The 19,994-nt window shown below is 57.4% G+C and overlaps 1 protein-coding gene across 8 annotated transcripts in view; it reads left to right on the forward strand.

Annotated features, from left to right (window-relative positions):
- SLC13A5 (solute carrier family 13 member 5) overlaps positions 1-19,965 on the forward strand; it is a 37,510-nt gene extending 17,545 nt beyond the window's left edge. For 2 of the 8 annotated variants that reach the window (XM_078067749.1, XM_036078369.2), the window contains exons 11-12: positions 575-712; positions 1,299-5,660. In XM_078067749.1, the coding sequence (XP_077923875.1) occupies positions 575-712; positions 1,299-1,430 (270 nt within the window). In that variant the 3' untranslated portion in view covers positions 1,431-5,660. Of the gene's footprint in view, positions 1-558; positions 713-740; positions 908-1,298; positions 5,661-19,673 lie in introns of those variants that run through there. The other 6 variants (XR_013445923.1, XM_036078371.2, XM_036078372.2 and 3 more) reach the window with 6 other exon arrangements.
- The last annotated feature ends 29 nt before the right edge of the window (positions 19,966-19,994 follow it).

Genomic DNA, 19,994 nt, shown 5'->3' on the forward strand with positions numbered 1-19,994 from the left:
GTGGATTGTGAATTTTGATAGAGGTCGGAACATATCGTGAATTATACCATTCATTCATTCATTCAACAGACATTTAATGAGTGTCTACTCTGCAGTAGGGGCGGCTAGAAGTGGCTGAATTTTAGGCTGTAGAGTAAAAAAAGATGGATACCAAATTCCATATGCAAAACGGTCCCCAGTGTGTGTAAGAACAGGTGCATCCACAGGCAAGAAGATGTGGGCCTTCTAGATCTGGGGCAGGACAGACAGGTGCAGGGGGTGGGTCCGCGGGGACACCCCAAGGTTCAGTGCCGTCTAAGTGCCCAGCGTGGTCTCTGGCACAGCTGGTGGCCAAGACATACATGCTGAATGAACAAGGGGGTTCAGAAAGGCCTCCCCGGGAGGGAGCTCTGAGGTCAGCCCTCAGTCCAGCACAGTTGTTATCCAGACCCATGGCAAACGGTAGAGGGGCCAGTGGGACAAAGGGCACGGGGCTGGGAATGCACCCAGGGCGTTAGGGGAATGCTTGTCAGGAAGAGGGTCCGGGAGCCTTTGTCTTGTGCCTCTGTGACCTTGCAGTGCTGTGTCTCCCCAGTCCCGTTCCATCGGCCTCAACCCGCTGTGCGTCATGCTCCCCTGCACGCTGAGCGCGTCCTTTGCCTTCATGTTACCGGCGGCCACCCCGCCTAACGCCATCGTGTTTGCCTACGGACACCTCAAGGTTTCTGACATGGTAACGCAGACTTCTATTGCTCCACCAGCTGTGACGTTCTGTCGTGAGGCTGGACGCCCCCTTTCTTACTGACGTGTGACGTCGTAGGATGTGTCCAGTCCTGTACTCTTCATTTGCATTTATATGCAGCTTTGCTTCTCTTTGGAAATGGTCTCAAATTTCATAGACCGTTCTGTCTCCCAGAGCTGAGAGGTGGGTTCCGGAAGCTCCCACCTGGGGAGCCCTCGCCGAGCCCTTGGAAGGGGTGAGGGCGGGGTCCCACGTGGCCAGGATGGGCTTTGCAAACTAGCAAGAACTGTGACACCAGTCGGGAAGGGGAGAGAGAGAGAGAGAAGAGAGAGAGAGAGAGAGAGAGAGAGAGACCACGGCCTGGGAGCAGGTGATGTCCTGGGAACAATGTGGACAAAGAAGGACCCCCTCTCTTCTGCTGTGTCTCGTCACCTGTGAGGGGAGGGGAAGCCAGAAACGGAGGCTTAGTTATTGCAGAGCCTCTGCTGGGCATCAGGACTCCCGGTGTCCCGTCGCCCTTGTTCAGACAGCCCGGCCCACCCAGGGGGTGCTGACTCTGACCGTGTTTTTCCCCCAGGTGAAAACAGGACTCATGATGAACATAATTGGAGTCTTCTGTGTGTTTCTGGCAGTCAACACCTGGGGACGGGTCATATTTGACTTGGATCATTTCCCTGACTGGGCTAATGTGACGAATATCGAGACTTAGGGACAGCTGCACACCGCCCGCCCTCCTGAGGACCCCCAAGCCTTCCAGCACACCTTGCAGCAGAGTTTTGGGGTTCACCCCCCAAAGTGATCCCAAAGTGATGCCCACACCCCCACGGAGACCCAGCCAGGCCCAGGTTCAGAGCCAGGAACGGGCAGCTGCTGGGCGGAAGTGGAGGGAGCCTCCGGAGACACCAGGGCGTCTGTTTTTCCCGGGGGACCTGCCCTCCCTTCTGGGACAGGTGGGCTGCAGAGGGACCAGGACGCAGGCCGCCAGCTGGCCGCAAGCTGGGCTCTGGTGTCCACTCGCTTAGTCCCAGGGTCATCGAGGTGGGGATCAGATCCCAGCTTGGGACGCAGGAGAGCGTGGGCCTCCTGCAGCTCGCCTCGGCTGCCTCCGGGCTCTCCTGTTACCTGAAGGGACAACCTCACCCAGGGACACGATGTCTGATCCCGGGCAGCTTCCCGCCACTGAGATCAGAGCCTCCTGGGACCACGGGGAGAACGGTGCCACCACTGAAGGATGAGGAATTTGGGCGAGAACTTCCGGCCGCCCTGGCCCACGGCTGCTGCCCAACCTGCTCTGCTCCTTACCTTGCTCCGTCTCAGCAGACAATCTGGACCCCTTCGCTGTCCTCCCACACACCCCCTTTGTTGTGGGCCGACGTATGCTTGGACCCCCTGGCCGGGGCCCTCCAGCGCACCCGCTTCTCCCGGGCGGCTCGGCTTCTCCGGTCACACCACACAGCTGGGGTCACACTCCAAATACGGGCAGCGATGGCTCCTTGGGGGCCCCCAGTGGGTATCTGGGGCTTCTGCCACCTGCAGGCGCAGAGTGGACACGGCTATTACCAGCCGGGAGCAGGGGCCCGTCAGAGCTGGTCACGGCAGAGCGTGAGTGCCCCTTTGCTGACCGGCCTTTGCAGCCGTGCTTGGTGGCAGCCAAGCTTGCTGAGAACAAGCCGTGCTCGGTGGCCCCTGAGCATCTGAGGATGCCGGGGCAACGCTTGCTGAGCGGCCACGGGGACCCTGTGACAGCGACGTGACAGACACCCAGCCCCACCCACCACCCTCCTTTTAGGTTCATTGACGGCATCGTTCAGGGCAGGAGAAGGTCGGGAACTCAAGAAAACACTCTTGAGGACAGGGATGTCCCCTCGAGGACCAGGGTGTCTCTGGCTCCTGGGGTGGGATGGTTCCTGACGGCCCCACGTGTCTTCCACGGGGAGGGGCGCTGGCTCCAGCTTTCTACCCTGGCAGCGGCCTCGCCACCCCCCTCCCGTCCCTGGCGCTCCTGCCGGCTCTCTCCCTGGGTCCTTGCTGCGGCCCCGTGAGATAGGCTAGTGTTGTCACCCTCAGTTGTCTCCCGAGGACTCCGAGGCTCCAAGGGGCCAAGTCGTGTGTCCAAAGTTGTGTATTAAGTTAGTGGCAGTTAGGGCCCCAACCGGACCTTCCACCATCGTGTCCATTGCTCCTCATCTAGCCGTTAAGGGCCTTGGTCCCCCAGGGGCCTGCAGGGAACGGTGAGCACGTCCACCCCACGGCCTGCCTGCTCAGGGGACAGTTTCACGCGAGCTGCTTCCTCAGAGGCGGGCTCAGGACAGCGGGGGGCGTCTAGCTGGAGAGAGCGCGAGGCTGGCTGCCCGTCCCCTCCAGGGCAAGCCGGGCCACTCCTGCCGTGGACGACTGAGGGTGGCCCCGGGGACCTGCGCTGCCTGCTGGTCCAGCTCCAGGACGCTGGCTGACCCAGAGCAGGCCCCCGTGTGTGCGGCCAGGAAGGAGTGAGCGATCCGTGCGGCCGGTCGGTGCACACCCAGGGGTCGTGAGGGAGGTCACCAGGGCCATCCAGGGTGGCCAGGCTGCGGCGGGGGGAGGTGTGGGGCTCCACCCGGCTAGCAGCAAGCTGGCCGGGGGCTTCCGGAGAGCGGGCCCCTGGGCCGAGGACTCTGACCACAGGCTGATGCTGCACAACTTCTGAAGCCGGAGCTGCTCTGGAGTTTAGGGCCGATCAGGACTACGTTTGGCTGCAGGTGACGGCAGCATGAACCAGGCGGGCGTTCAATGTCGACGGGACAGGGAGTCGGAGGGACGCGGCTGCTGGGGCCGCAGGGCTCCTGAGCGCACCACGCCTTCACGGCCGCGCCGAGCCTCGTGCATGCCGCACACATGCGTGTGCCCTGCAGGCAGGAGGAAGGGGCGGGACGGGGCCTGCTGCGTCCTCCCCTTTCTCGGGAGGCCGGCAGCCTGCCCTCCGCGTGTAACAGCCCCACTCAGGCGTTGACAAAGGCTAATCCGAGCATCGAGCGTCGTCAGCATATCACGAGACCAATCAGGACTCATCTGCTGGGCTCTGGGAATGGGCCTGCGTTTCCTTAAACCGGGAGGTTTGCACCTGCCACAAAGTCTGGGTTCTGGCAGGAAAACAGTGGGGGTGCTGTAGGTTGGTGATGAACAGGGTCTGTACTCTGAGCCTTTCAGGGGCTGCCCTCCCTCCAGGCTCCTCTCTGGGCCTCAGTTTCCATCAGGAAGGGGCCCCTGTCTGGGGCTGCTGCAGCATGGCCCCCCGCCCCACGTGGGCTTGGCCTGGAGTCTGTTACTTGGCCCTCCTCTGGTCTTCGCCATTTGCTGGAAGTCCTCTCAGACCTCTTCCCCGTCGACATTTTGCCTCTGACATTTTGTAACGAGGTTCTGCCCCAGACTCCTGTCCTCTCTTCTTAGCCCCTGGATCAGACATCTGGGCCCGAGTTTCGCTGAGCACACAATCCTGACCAGGACTGCTGTCCGAACTGGGCACCAGTGACTTTCGACCCCAGCAGGGCCCCATGCCTTGCAGAGGTCTTCATCCACGACCCCAGAACTGGGGTGTTTCCCTGTCCCGCAGAGCTGAGACCTTGCTTAGGGAAAGATTCGAGGCTCCCTCCTCGGCAGGGCCAGTGAGCGGGTCCCTCCTCCCATCATGCCTCCCACGCTGGCCACTAACGGACAGCAAGAGGTCTGCTCTGGGCCCCGAGCTGGGAAGGAGCTCAGCAGCAGGTCCGGTCCTCAAAATGAATACGGGCATGTCCTTGCTCGTAGAAATAAAGACGAAATGCGGGACCGTCTGGTTAAAAGCTGCATGAGACAGTCCTCCTCTTGGCTCCGAACTGCGTCTTCAATATGCTCCCTCCCTCTGGTCCCACAGCCTCTTAAAAGCTGTGTCTCCCAAACTACCAGGGAAGCTTCTTTTCAAAATAAAAATAAAAACAAATAAAGTTCCTCTAAGATCACTCCTCCACATCACGGGAAGGGTTTCCACGTCCTTCGATGGAAATCTTGTCATCAGGGTCTGAAACCCTTGCATTCAGATATTCAGTTTTATTTCTCTTGATGTCCGGACTCAGGATTTGGGTTCTCGCTTCCCTGGTCCGCTTGTCCGAACGCCCACATCCATCCTTGGAGACGCAGGCTGCCCCTGGCTGGCTGCCGTCCGGCACCTGCTTCTGGCTCTCGAACGAGGGTCGAGAAATACCAGAATTCAGTCTCAGAATCCTGTTATCCAATCGGGAAAGCTTGGCTAGTTTTTGCCTTTAAGAAGTTAACATCAAACCCATACAAGAACCCCCACAGTGCAAAACAGGGTTGAGAGGTGTCCCTCCGGCACAGACCTCGAGGCCTCCCACCGCCCCCACCCAGGAGGGAGTTTGCTCACAGTGTCTCCCACGACCTTCCAAAAACATCCCCTATATATAAGCTTCTGCCGTAGACGCACGTCCGCTTCATCACACGGGGGAGCATCCCCACGTAGCGTCTGTCCTCGTTTCTACCCCTCCCCTTAATTTATTTGGAGATCATTCCATTTCAGGACCTATTAATTGTGACTATCTTTTCACTCAATAGTTGATTTTGTTTTAAATTGAGGTAACATGAAATTCGGCGAATTGCACAGATCTTGAGTGTACCGTTCGGTGTTTTAGACACCTGCATGCACCTTGTAAACGACACTCCCCCTTCCAGTACCCTGCCCCTCCCCCCAGGCACGGGCCCATTTTGCTCCTTGACCTTCATACAAATGGAACGTAATGTACATACTTGTTCGTGTCCGACATATTTGCTGAACAAAACACTTCTGATATTCATTCCTTTGTTATTGTTGATGAGTGGTGCTCTGTGGTGTGAATAGGCCACGGTTGGTTTGACCTTCGGGGTGTCCCAGTTTGGGGCTATCGTGAATAAAGCTGTTAAGCTCTCTGCACGAGCCTGTTTGTGGACATGTATTTTCGTCTCTCTCTGGTGCGTGGCCGGGAGTAAGCCCCAGCCTTCTTGGAAGCTGCGTCGTATTCCATCGTGAGCCCAGCTAAGAAACAAGCCCGTACTGATGGGTCCCTGCCAGTGTTTCCCTAACACTGTAATAAACGTGTCCCTACTTACATCTGTGTGAACCTACGTGGGGAGAGCACTTTCCTGAAGGGTGGGCTGGATGAAAGGCTGTGTGTACTTAAGCCTGGGACAGATGCTCCCCAGGTGCTTTCCAAAGAGGCCTGGCCAGTACTTATTCCCGAAAACTGTGCACGAGGCCTTATTCTCGCACATCTGAGCAACTCTGTGTATGATCAAACTTCTCAATCTTTGCCAATCTGACACTTGAGAAATACTATCTCATGATTTTCATCCCATTTCCTTAAATTACATAGAATAAGCAACATCAATTTTTTTTTCACATATTTATAACCCATTTGTGTCTCTTTTTTTGGTGAACTCCCTCTTCCCCACTTTTTTTCAAGAGTTTTTTAAAAAGCCTTTTTCTTATTCATTTGTAAGAGCTCTTTATATATTAAGGAAACTAGTCATTTGGCATAGGAATATTTATAGTGTATGTTAAGAAGCTAGTTACTCTCTATTCTTCTTCATAATCTCCCCCCAACCCCCGCCCTAGCGATTCTCACAAACTTTTCATAAGAATTTCCGAATCAGCTTCTAGTTCCAAAAACAACCTGGCCAGCATTTACCTCTCCGGCCATCTCTCCTACCGCTCTCCCTCCCTCTGCAGGGTTTCTTGGCCTCTGCACTGTTGGTGTTTGGGGCCAAAACAATTCTTTGCTGTAGGGAGCTGTTCTGTGCCCTGTGGGGTATTCAGCAGCGTCTTGGCTTCTATTCACTGGAGGCCCAGAGCAACCCCGCACCCCCACCCCCACCGTGACAATGAACCACGGCTCCATGCGGTGCCAAGTGTCTGGAACTGTGGACTCAGCCGGACTCCTCGCTGCTCCCAGAGCCCGCGGGGTACACCCCTGCCCCACTCCCTGGGGCTCTGTTCATCCTCCAGCATTTGATAGAATTCTGTCCTCAAGTTCTCTCTTCCGTCTGTCTCTGCCCCACCTTCAGCAGGGTGAGCCTCACGAGGACAGTGGGGTTTTGACTGTTGACCTGTACCCCTGTGCCTAGACCACATCTGGGGTGTAGTGGGGGCTGACTTGTTGGGGTTCTTTTCATTCAATAGTTAGTTTTGCTTTTAAATTGGATAAATGAGGGGCGCTGAACCTTCAGTTCAGGTCATGATCCCGGGGTCCTGGGATCGAGCCCCCATCGGGGTCCCTGCTCTGCAGGGAGTCTGCTTCTCCGTCTCCCTCTGCCGCTCCCCCTGCTTGTGCTCTCTCTCTCTGTCAGATAAATAAATAAAATCTTAAAAACATGGATAAATGAATAGGTCAGAGTAGGTTTGTAGATGAGATTAGACGAGAAATGACTACAATTCATTCTACACAACAAGATGGCATTTTTCCGCGTATTAAAGCGTCCTTCCGTGCCCTCCTGTGCGGTGTGAAGTCCACTGTAAATAAGAAACGCTGAATGTTTTTTGCAGTAAACATCTGTCCAGCCTGGTTTTTATTTCCTGGTCAGTGCCCTTGGGCAGCTGCACCACCCCCTCCCAGGGCGCAGGGCCAGGCCCCAGCGACTTCACTGTGTCTGGGAGCCCCAAGCTGCCTCTGTCCCCGGCTCTCCCTCAAGTCTGGGGGTGGGGGACGTGGCTGAGAGACCCTCCCAGCTGTGCATCTCCACATCCTCCCTGAGGGCCTCCAGCCAAGGGACAGGGAAGAGAGGTTGCTCAGGTCCCAGCACGGGGCCCCTCCAGAGACCTAGGGGCTCATCTCTGACTCCCTGCGGGGCAGTGACAGGCCCAGGAGTGACCTTTGCTTTCTCGGCCGGTTCCCTAGCCTACTGGCAGAGGGGCTGGTGCTAGGGACAGACCAGACCGTCCAGTGGGGTAGGGGTGTTAGAGGAGAGCCCCACTTTCCCTTTCTCTGTTTCCACTGGACCCTGTCCCCCACCGGGTGCTGCATGCCTGCCCAGGTCTGCCGGGTGGGAGTGGGGGGGAGGCCGGGCACGGCCACAGCGGGGCGCTGGCCCCTGCTCCCGGGGTGGACCCTGGCCTGTGAGGGGCACAAGGACCTTTCCACAGTTCTGAGAGTTTTGGGTCGTCATTGCGGCGTCTCCTGGACCTCTTGCTTGGCTATTCCTGGGAGGACCCGGTCAGGACCACACGGGCCCCAGGCTCAGCCGAGGTCACCCTGACCATGCCCAAGGCAGCTCCAGATGGGTCTGAAGCTGTGACCTGGGGCCACCCCAGGCAGGGATAAGACCCACTGAAGCACAAAGCTCCGAAAAGATGACATAAAACAAGCTGATACTCCGGGGTGGGGGTGGGAGGCCCGACAGGGGCCCACCCAGGGCTGCACTGTGTCCTGTCTGTCCTGCCCCCAGCCGGGCCTTCCCCTGGGCCTGGGACTTCCCTCCAGGGCCCCAGCGGCCTTGGCAGACTGAGAGCTGGGAGGCCGGCTTCCAGGGCCTGGAGCCTCCTGCCCACGGCGGGCTCTGCGGCGTCCGCGGTTGACCACTTGACATTTATAGCTACAGGGCTTCTCAGCTTACTGTCCCTGCGGCGGGGCCTGGCTCTCGGGGAAGTACCACTGTGGTGAGCGGGGCGCTGGCCACAGCCCCGAGCCTGAGCTGGGAGGGTGGCCCAGCGCCCACCACGGGTTTGCCCAGGCCCTTCCTAGAACCCGGCTTGCGGCTGGGGAAGCTACCGGGTTGGTGGGGGACCCCTGGGACCCCGGGCCCATCAGGCCTCCCATGGGGGTGCAGGGAGCACCCTCGGCCCCCGTGGTGCTCTGGGCTGAGGCCCTGGTGCAGGGGTGAGGGCTTGTGGAAGGGCTGGACGGCCAGGGGCCTCGGGGAGCACACGCAACCCCACATCCCGAGGGCAGTGGCCCCCCGTGCTCTGCCTGCTGCCTGGTGTGACCCTCACACACGCGGGGTCTCCGTCTGGCCAGTGGGGGTTCTGAGGCTGGGAGAGGTTGAGGAGGGGGAGGGGGCTGGGTGCCCCAGAGGAGCCAACCCGGACATGGTTCTGACTCTGAAGGCCCACTCTTCACTGCCCCGCGTGGACTGGAGTTGTCTGAAAGGGGGGAGGGGGTCCTGCTGGCCTAACAGAGACCCGGCTCCTGTGCACCCAGCCCCCCACACTGCTCTGCTGTGGCTAAGGTAAGGGGCCGCCGAGTCACAGATGGACTCCCTGCCCTGCCCCTCCCCCCCAGGACCCAGGGCCCTGACTCTGGTCTGCCCCTCCCCCACCCCCAGGACCCAGGGCCCTGACTCTGGCCTGCCCACCCCCACCCACACCCCCACCCCCAGGACCCAGGGCCCTGACTCTGGCCTGCCCCACCCCCACCCACACCCCCACCCCCAGCACCCAGGGCCCTGACTCTGGCCTGCCCCACCCCCACCCCCAGCACCCAGGGCCCTGACTCTGGTCTGCCCCACCCCCACCCCCAGGACCCAGGGCCCTGACTCTGGTCTGCCCCTCCCCCACCCCCAGGACCCAGGGCCCTGACTCTGGCCTGCTCTTTGAGAACTCCGGATTAGAAGGGATTAGAAGGGCAGGTTGGGGAGGAAGGGAGTGGGGGAGGAAGGGGCGGAGAGGAAGGGAGGGAGAGACTCTGGGGCCAGGCAGGAGACAGGCCTCGGGCGTCTGGAAGCTCACACCCTACAATCCAGGGAAACCCCAGAGAGAAATCAGTGGAGAGGATGAGGGCAGGTAGAGCCCTGATTATGGGGTGGGGTGTGGAGGGGACCTGTGGGAGGGCAGGGCCCACCTTGGGGAGGTGAGGCAGGAGGGCAGCTACCTAAAAATGGAGCTGATTTTCATATAAATAGAACACCTTTGGGGTGTGTTTCTTTTTTAAAGTTAGGATTTATTTCAGTGCTCCCATTCTTAGCAACCCTCACTGGCATGCCAGCTCTTGGTGGTTTCAGCCTGGTGACCTGGGCCGCTGGCTGGCTCAGGTCATGCTGCCCTTAATCTGGGTCTCCGAAGCAAGGAACAATTCAGTTCCACATTGACTGGCCCCTGCTCGATGCCTGAGAGATGGGGTCACAGGGAGGAATCAGGCTCTGTTCCTGTCCTCCAGGGTGGACCCAAGGAAACAGCCCTCCGGCAGACTGGGAGGGAGGGGACCTGTTCACTCAGTCTGTGTGAATCAGCAGAGTTTTGAAGGATGAGTAATTTTGCAGATTCTCCTTCTTTCTTTCTCTCCCTTCCTTCCTTCCTTTCTCCCTTCCTTCCTTCCTTCCTTCCTTTCTCTCTCCCTCCCTCCCTCTCTCCCTTCCTTCCTTCCTCTTTTCCTTCCTTCCTTCCTTCCTCCCTCCCTCCTTCCCTCTCTCCCTTCCTTCCTTCCTTTCTCCCTCCCTCCCTCCCTCCCTCTCTCCCTTCCTTCCTCTCTCCCTTCCTTCCTTCCTTTCTTCCTTCCTTCCTCTCTTCCTTCCATCCTTTCTTCCTTCCTTTCTCCCTTCCTTCCTTCCTCCCTTCCTTCCTTCCTCTTCCTTCCTTCCTTCCTCTTCCTTCCTTCCTTCCTCTTCCTTCCTTCCTTCTCTTCCTTCTTTTCTCCCTTCCTTCCTTTCTCTCTCCCTCCCTTCCTCCCTCCCTCCCTTCCTCCCTCCCTCCCTCTCTCCCTGCCTTCCTTCCGTCCTTCCTCTCTCTTCCTTCCTTCCTTCCTTCCTTCCTTTCTCCCTTCCTTCCTTCCTTCCTTCCTCTCTTCCTTCCTTCCTCTCTTCCTTCCTTCCTTTCTCCTTTCCTTCCTTCCTCTCTCTTCCTTCCTTCCTCTCTTTTCCTTCCTTCCTCTCTCTTCCTTCCTTCCTCTCTTTTCCTTCCTTCCTTCCTCTCTCTTCCTTCCTTCCTCTCTTCCTTCCTTCCTCTCTCCTTTCCTTCCTTCCTCTCCCTTCCTTCTTTCCTTCCTTCCTTCCTCTCCCTTCCTTCCTTCCTTCCTTCCTTCCTTCCTTCCTTCCTTCCTTCCTTCCTTCCTTTCACAAACAGTAAGCATCTGCCAGATTTCAAACCAGTGATAAAGAGACAGAAGGAGACCCTGCCCTGGGAATTCTGGTAGGTCAGTCACGTGAACCATGAGAAGGGCTGACATTAAAAGAGGAGTGTGTGTGAGACGGGTGCAGGGCGGGAGAGGGGAGCCGTCCGTTCACCGGCTGGCTCGTCCTGGGGCTTGGCGGAGGCGAGGTGAGCTGTGTGCTGCAGGACAGGTGCGTGGAGGACAGGTGCGGCATTGGGCTTAGGCCCATGTGCTTGCGAGCTGCCTGGCCATGGGACCACCAAGTGGCAGCCAGGAGGAGGACAGGTGGTTTCAGGTCAGCCGCCTGTGGATGAGTGGTGTGGTCAGCTGGGGGGGGGGGCGCTCGGACAACCGGCTTCCAGCGCCCACAGGTCTCTCTGGGCTCCCCTGCCTTGTGTCTGCCTTATTGTGATAACTAGTTGCTCCTTCCTGGCTGGGAGATGCGAGTGGACAAGGTGTGCACGTGCAGGGCCAGTCCTTCGGTTGACAAATGGGAGCTATTCTGTCTCCCGCAGGGTGACCGGGACGCGGGACGGTTGGGGGGCCACGCGGAGGGAGGGGGGTGCAGCCGCGGGTCTGCGAGCAGGGCCCCGCTCCCACTCGTGCTCCATCGGAGGTGTCTTTGTGGGGCTGACACGTGGTGCTCCCCGGGTGGGTCCCGGGGCAGGGAGGGGTGCAGCCCGCTGGGAGTCCCAGGGGCTGTGTGTGTAAACCTGGCCCCTTAGTGCTCCTTTGAGTTTTTTCTCCTCTTTTCTGAATGGGGCCCCTCTAGGAGATGCCAGCCTGTCTGTGACCACGGTCCTCTCTGACACCGGGACCCCGGTCAGGGCCGGAGGTACAGCAGCCTTCAGGAACCTTCGAGAGGGCAGAGGCTGAGATCAGCTTGACCGAGGGCGGCAGTGCCCCGCTCAGCTCTCCAGGGCCCTGGCTCGGGCCCAGTGGCTCACGAGCGTCGGGGGTCTTCCCCAAAGCCGGTGCTGACCTGGCCTTCGTGCAGGCCGCCTGGAAGGAGCTGCAACAAGACCGGCCCCGTGAAAGGCCCGCTACCTGCCAGGGCTTGGCGTTCAAAATAGAATCCTGAGGAGCAGCAAAGCCTTTAATTCGATGTGTCCCAACAGCGGGTCGGGGTGGGGATAACTATGATCCAGCCGGTCCTGGGCTATAATCACGGAGTCAGAATGAGAAATTACAGGCATTGTGTGGGCTTGTTTTAAATATAACGTAATCCACACTGTCCTCTCTCTTATTTGCTGGATTGGAAGTGGAGTCTTGGGCGGTTGGCACCCGGTTTGCCCGACGTGTAGCCCGTAAAAACGGCCCTTGCTCAGTGAGCGGGGCGCGGCGGGAGGCCTCCCCACCCCCCGCTGTTCCCTACTGCCCGCGGCCCACAGCCGCTCGCGTGGTCAGTGCAGGCGTGGGCTCAGCGCCCACCCCACGTCTGCCGAGCGGCGTGCGAGCCCGGGCAGCTGCTGGATTTGTGGTTCCGCTCCCGCACGGCTGTCGGTGGTCATGAGGAGGAGGGAGTGTGCGTGGACATATAATAGCGGTGATCACCGGAGAATTTGTAGGATTGAATTTCATTTCTATTGCTTCCTGTAGTTTCCAAATATTTTGTATCAAGTTTAACAATAACCTTAAAAGAGCAGGGCGTTAAAAGTATTACGTACAATGAGAGGGTAGGACTTGCCGTCTGGATTGCCGTCTGGCTTTTAAAGAGCCGTCTGTGGGTTCTGCGAGGTGACCCCAGGGACCGGGGCTCCCGAGGCTCCTTGCCCCGGCGACCAGCAGCAACGGGTCCAGTGCCTGGAATCAGACATTTGCCCACCGTGGGGCTTCACCAAATGTGTCCGTGGAGATCACCTGTCTTTCTGAAATCTTCCCAAGACCGTCAGTGCCCCTGCAAGTGGGGCAGCCACCAGCCCTGCTCCGTCCCGCCCCCCCTGCCCCCCGCATGTGGAGCACCAGTGACCCCCGGCCCAGCCAGGGCCAAGCGGGCTCTCTGCCTGAGAGCTGAGTTCTCCTGCTGCTTTAGGCAAGGGGCTCACTGGAGCAGGAAGACCGGCTGGGGGCCCCTCTGCTGTCCACACCTCTGGGCTCTGGGGACCCCACTCACTGGCTCCGTTAGACCACACATCCCCAGCTGCCAGGACACGCGGGCCCATCTGGCAAGCCGTGGCAAGGGTCCCTGAGGGACAGCCGGGTCACTCCCAGCCACTTCTCGGGAGGTCAGCGCAGATGAGGCCTCCTGCAGAGATGAGACGGGGAGGGAGTCCGCAGAGGCCAGGGCCAGTGTCCGGGTCTAGCCGGTAGCAGGGCTGGTGTGTGCGGGACTTCCGCGAACCAGCCATGTGCCCGCCCTGTTAGGCACTGCAGACGGACGGGATTCGGAAGCTGAGAGGCCAGGAGGTGCAGCGGGACGGACGGACCCAGTGCCTGGCACACGGAAGAAGCCCCCGCCAGGAGCGGGTGACAGAGAGCAGGCCAGCCGCGGACACCCCGCTGTAATGGGGAAGCGCGCGGGAGAGCAGCCTGGCCAGCCGTTTGCACCTCCTAAATTAGCACACGCTGAGGAAATGATAACGTCTCACCCTTAAACACTCCGCCAGGGGCCCCATCAATTAGCACAGCCTTTTAGGCAAGAAACCGAGCAATACAGCTCCAGAGCTGTTAAAATGCTCACCCCTTTTTTCGCGGTAATTCCGCTGCTGGAAACGCGTGGAAGTCAAGAACTCAGAGGAGACGTGACAGATTTGCACGTAAGAGATGATGGGTGCCACGTGATCCCTTATGTCCAACGCACTACGGTGTGCCTGCCATGGGTGTATTTTTTTAGATAGGGACTATGTAGACTGTATAATCACATTTAGGGATCCTTGCAATATGTGCAAACAAGCAGAAAATAAAACTATCTCCATATGAAAATTAATAATTACGTGAAGCAGCTGCCGGGATGTTTGCACGGCCCCACCCTTGCCAGTGAACCGTGGTCCCCGAAGCCCTACTAGACATACAAACACTCCTGTCTTCCCAAAGGATCTGCCCCGCCGCTCCCTGTCTGGAGCGCTCTAACCAAGGAGCCTAAGCCGCAGACCTCAGCCTGGTGGGGACACGCCTGCCCACCTGGCCAGCCCACTCTGGGGGCCCCAGAGAGGCCGGGTGATGCCCGCCGAGTCATTCCAACGTCACACCTCTGGAAGCCAAACCGGAGCAGACACGGTGGAGCTGGGTCCTGGGTTAAGAAAGGGGATAAAGTGATTCTGAAGGCTCTGCAGTGTCTTGCAGTTTCCAAGTGCAGCCATCTGCGTGAGCCAGCTGAAGTCTGGACTCACGGCTGGAGCATCACGGGGCGAAAGCAATTCATCAGGGACTGAACGCGAGGGGAGGAAGGACGGGGGGACCCCTCGTGGCCCACCCCCCACAGCGGGCACCGATGTGAGTCTGAATCCTGCAGCCCTGTCTTCCCTGGGTCCTGGCGCCGCGTGGGGACCCCAAGGGGAGCCAGAGGGGCATGAATGAACACGTACCCTCCAACAGTTCTGTCTTTATTCTGAGTCTGTGTGCCCTTCCCTACTGTGCCCGGAATCGTGCTCTGGAGAAGCTGCTCCCCTCGTGCCTGCCCCACTCGTGCCCTGCCTTCCGGGGGCCAGGAACATGGGGTGACGGAGCCCGTGTCCGGACAAACCGAACCTTGTTCGTTCGGTCCATGCCTCCTCACAGGACACAAAGGGGCTTTATGGTGGTCCCTGCCCTTGATGTGCATTCCGACACGGGGGCAGTCACATGGGTCTGTCAGGCGTGGGAACACCCAGGAGGCGGGCTCGGGGGCGGGGCGGCCTGGGCAGGGCTCCTGGGGCGGTGGAAATGCAGCAGGGCCTTGGGGACAGGCGGCGTGTCACCTGTGAGAAGGAGCGTCAGAGCGCCAGGGGCCACCGAGGCCTCGCCGAGCCTCCCCCTGCTCAGTACCAGCCAATCCCCTGCGGGCTGACGTGGAGCGCAGGGTCCTGAAATCCATCCTGATCATTCATTCATGCATGCATTCATTCACACCGCAGACACGGCTGCGCGCCCGCTCTGTGTTAGCAGTTACGGGTGTCTGGGGATGGCGAGACAAACAAGTCAGGGTCCTTGCTCTCCCAGTGGGGAACACAGACAACGAGCAAGCAACAAACAAAATCAGTCCCATTGTGCTAAGGACCGTGGACAAATACATAATAAGGGTTAAGGGATAAGAGTGTCGGAGGTGGGGGGCGAGGGGGTATTTAGTCAGTAAGATCAATATTCACTTTGACGCCTGAATGACGGGAAGAGCCAGATCACTGAAAACTCTGGGGAAGAATGTCCCAGGCGGAGTCTGTGGAAGGTGCTCAGGTGCCGGGGCAGGGATGAACCTGGAGGCCAGCAAGGTGGGAGAGGGGGCCGGGGGCGGGGACGCGGCGCAGGGGCAGTGGGGGCCACCCCCCCAGTCGTGGTGCTGGCTCCTGGCTCCAGGGCTACAGCATCTCCCACGTCTCAGCCAGGCTCCGGCCTCCGGTGCAAGGTCTCAGGGCTGGATCCGGCCCCGCACACATGAGGGGCCAGGCCGCAGCCTCGTCCAGCAGAGCCTGCTGGGTCGGACGAGGACAAGGGACAGGCCACCCATGGTGCACCACCCTCACAAACACGGGGCCGAGCAGCCTCCTTGGTTCTACCGAGCCCTGTGCCCGTCTCCTCGTGGGGTTCCTCCAGGGCGTGGCAGGGCCGCAGGGCGTGGGGTAGAGAGCACAGTGAGGTCTGGGGACCTGACATCTGGGGCTGGGGTGGGACAGGACGCAGTTGGAGGGGACCAGAGGAGGAATGTCTGGGGGGCACATGGCCCCGGGTGTCAGATGCCATGGACCGGTCAGGGACGGTGGGCTGTGGGCAGCCTCTGGGTCTGGCAGGGGGGCAGCAGGGAGAGCTCTGGGGAGGACGGAGTGGCCAGGCTGCCGGCAGCGAGGACCTCAGGACGGGGCAGTTCAGCAGGGAGCTGGGATGGGGAGATGCCCCCGGAGAGATGGGGCATCTTTGTGGACTAAGGGAGGGAGCGGGAGGAGAGGGAGAGGGCCCCACACACTCCATGTCTTCTCATCCTCAAGCCCCGGGCCCTCCTGGCCAGCAGGAGTCTCTTCCCCCGGGCTGGTCCAGCCTCGTCGGTCTGTCGGTCCGTCGGTCCGCGCTCCGCAGGGAGGTGCTCACCACCGTGAGGAGGCCAGGCAGGCAGCCTAGCCCATCGCAGGCCAGGCCCACCTGTGAGGCAGGTCTTCCTTTGCGATCTGACGCGGACGTGCCGGCATGGTGCTGGGATTTCAATAGAGCTGGCTTTCTTTGTCTGTGGATCCATAACAAGCTTTAGAAGTGCTTCCTTCTTTTAAGCCCGCATGCGTCTGGTAGCTTTTCACCCTCAGCTTCCAGCTCTGCTCTGGGGCTTCCTCTGGCCAGGACAGACAGCCCTTCTAGGAGCAGAAGGAAGCAGCGCTCTTGCCCTCCCGACGGCCCCGGGGGCTTCTCCTGGACACGCGGTTCCCTCACTATCCTGCAAAATACACACGACCCATGGAGCTGTTGCTACCTCTTCCTCTGGTACCCGCGGAATCGGGCGGCCGAGGGCACACGCTCTGCAGCCGGCCGGGCTCTGAATCCCGGCTCGGCTCCTTCCAAGCCAGCGCCCCGGGGAAGTCACTTAACCTCTCCCTGCCCCTGTGTCCTGACCTGCCCCCTGTGTCCAGCCCCATCAGTAGCCCAGCTTCTTCTGGAAGGGAATGAGAAACATGAGAATCCACCCTTAACCAGTGTGGGCGGGGCCCAAGAAGATGCTTTGATTTTCCGAGATGAACGTGGCGAGGGCCCCAACCTACATCACAGGACCTTGGTCTGAGGGCACCTAGACCAGGGGGTTCTGAAGTCCCGAGGCTGGAGTCCAGTGCGGAGCTGCACCACGGCCCCTGGAGGGCGTCCTGCTGGAGGTCTCAGTCCCTCGGGAAGGGGTCAGCCCAAGGCAAGCCAGCGGGATTTTCAGTGAGCCTCTGTGACGTCAGGCCTGGCCTGAGGCCACGTGCGGCTCGCGCAGCTGTGGATCAGCCTCAGCTGCTGTGCAGGGACCGTCTGACCTCTGCTGTCCACGGTCTGTCATGGCACAGACTTAGAGCGGGTCGTGGACTCCGAGGGGCGCCCTAGCAGGAGGAGACCTCAGACACCCACCTTCCTCCAGCCGTCCCCACGGTGACTCCCAGTCTGAGTGTGTTTTACACTGTGACAGCACGTGGAAGTTTCACATGGCGATTCTTACCTGTTCTATGTGTCAGCACTCTGGTGTGTTCTACATTTTTCTATATTTATTTCGTTAGAAAAATGCTGATTATAATACTCGAAACTGATGTCACAGTCTCAGATTTTCTTCTGGAGTTCAGAAAACATTCACTTAGTGTGCTAAATGAGCTCCCTTGTGTCCCAAACTTCAGCCAGTGCATACCATACCCCGTTCAGACATTGGGCCACACCCAAGGCCAACTGGTGATGGAATCAGATTATTTTTTTTTTAAGATTTTATTTATTTATTTAACAGAGAGAGAGAGAGCACAAGCGGGGAGGGTGGGGAGGGGCAGAGGGAGAAGCAGACGCCCCGTGGAACAGGGAGCCCGATGCAGGACTCGATCTCAGGACCCCGGGATCATGACTTGAGCTGAAGGCAGATGCTTCACCGACTGAGCCACCCAGGGCGCCCCGGAATTGGATTATTTTTTGTTCAAATCAATTCACCGAAACATTTTTAAATGGAAAAAATATTTCGAGGAATAGGAATAAAAAAAAAATTGTCCAAGCTTGGTGAAAACTATAAAATCACAGATCTCAAACACGCAATGAACCCCAAGGATGAGAAACAGGAAGACAGTTCACCAGGCACGTCATAATCCAGTGGCCTAAAACGAATGATAAAGACAGGAGGAGATGTTTGTGCAGAGGGGCAAAGATCAGGGCTGAGCAGCTTTCCTGCTGGAGAAAATGCAAGTCAGAGGCAGTGAAATAACACTCTTAAAATACTGAGAGAAAAATAAAATAAGAATTCTTTGTGCAGGAAAAAAAAAAATACATTTCAAACATGAGGACAAACTCAAACTTTATTGAAGGTAAAAAAACAGAAAGTATTCGTCACCAGCAAACCAGCACTGGAGGGAACCATGGAGGAAGGGCTCCGGAGAGAAGGAAGGAAGTGCGAGCAGATGGGAATCCGCGTCTGCACAAAGGAATGGGGTGCGCCACCGCCAACCGCGAGGATGATGGGGGTAAATATGAAGAACCCTCCGGAGTTGTTACTTACATTTCTTTAAAACATACTCAACGGCAAGGAAAGTAAGCCAACAAAGGATGGTAGATGGTAGATTTCGACCCAACCCTGTCAATCATTACAGAAAATGTGAACTGTCTAAACATCTTGATTAAGAGGCAGAAATGATTACGTTAGAAAAACCCAAGATCCAACTACATACATAATACAGCAAGTCTGCCTTAAATATGAAGTCGCAAATGGGTTGAAAGTGAGGGCGTGGAAAAGATGCACCGTCCGAACAATGTTTAAGAGAAAGCTGGGGCAGCTGGGTTAACATCAAATAAGATAGATTCCAGAGCAGAGAATATTGCCGGGGGGTGGGGGGGTGGAAGATGGTCATCTCATAATGATAAAGGGCCAATTTATCAAGAAGACACGATGACGTGTGTGTACCTAATAACACCTTTGAAACCATAATGAGATGTTTTTGGCATCTCCCGGGGATGAGGGTGCTCTGTAGAACTCCATTATAAGTGTTACTCCTGTCTCTCTTCTCTTTCTGTTTTTGGTGTTGTCCACGGTGCCCCCTATAAGTTAAACGTAGGGACACCATGCTTGCCTTTACTTCGCCCTCAAAAGAAACTGTTCTGGGAGGCAGTGAGCAGCACCCGACAGAACCTCTGCTCCTGGCCAAACTATTTTTGGCTTCTGTGGGCTTTAGTTTTTCCATCTGCACCGTGAAGATCAAATGTGATGGTATTCTTTAGAGAGGGAGAGAGAGAGAGTCTTAAGCAGGGTCCACACCCAGCATATAGCAGACACGGGGCTCGATCGCACAACCCTGAGACCATGACCCAAGCCGAAATCAAGAGTCGATGCCTAACCACCCAGGCACCCCAACCCTGCCAAAAATGTTTTTAAGCAGTGAACTCTTTCTCCAGGCTGCAGCATGAGGAGGTCCCTAGAAGCTGGGTCCAGTCTCCAGGGCAGGCGTTTGGGCCAGCCACCCTGGGAGTGCCAGGAATCCAGGGGGATCTGCACGAGGGCTTGAGCTATCTGCCTCGCGGGTTCTTCCCATGGCTTGTGTGATCTGGGAAAGAGCATTCTATGAAAGGCATTCTTTCCTCTCAAGTGTTTTCAACACAGCTGACAGCAATACACATACGCTGAATTTTGAAAGCTGCTCTCGGCTTCTATATAAATAGATGGATTATGAGGATGACAGGTGCTGACTTGTACACATCTTTAGTTCCAAACTAACCTGGTTGGCAAGAACTGAAGGCAAGTTATGGCTATTACCTAGCTCGATAAATCTAAGGGATTAGTGGATGGAGCCATTAAAGGCTTTCTCGGCAGGGGATGCATTGCACTTTGCTCTCTTGTGCACATGCTGGGCTCAGCCTTAGATGCCACATCACAGACAGAAACTTCTTTAACACACGGGGTCATCCCAAAGCTGTGGAATCGGGTCTGTCAAGCAGTATATGTGACAAATATCTCATGACATCCTTTTACTTCATGACTCCTGTCTTTTTTTTTTTTTTTTTTTGATACTTTCTTGCTCTGTGTATGCCTCTCTGGATTTCAGCTTTGAAACACGGATAAAAGAGATCGGAGGGACAAACCTTCTTATGGAACAAGTGTGACAAACAGAAGGAAGCTACCAGAAGCCCGTATCCTTTCAAGAGCATCAATCGTCTAGAAAGCAAGCCTTTGGCTTTTCCACAGTAACCTTCGAACCAGTCTTCCAGGTGCCACGAGAAAGGAGGGACAGAAGCAGGGGATGCAGAAAGGTCTGGAAGGATATGGACCAGGTTGCTGACATTAATGATTTCTATAAGATGGAAAGGAATGATAACAAATTATTAAATTTTCCTTTACACATTTTGCAATTATTTCATGTTACATT

Source organism: Halichoerus grypus, chromosome 2 (assembly GCF_964656455.1).
Source record: "Halichoerus grypus chromosome 2, mHalGry1.hap1.1, whole genome shotgun sequence".
NCBI classification, from domain to species: domain Eukaryota; kingdom Metazoa; phylum Chordata; class Mammalia; order Carnivora; family Phocidae; genus Halichoerus; species Halichoerus grypus.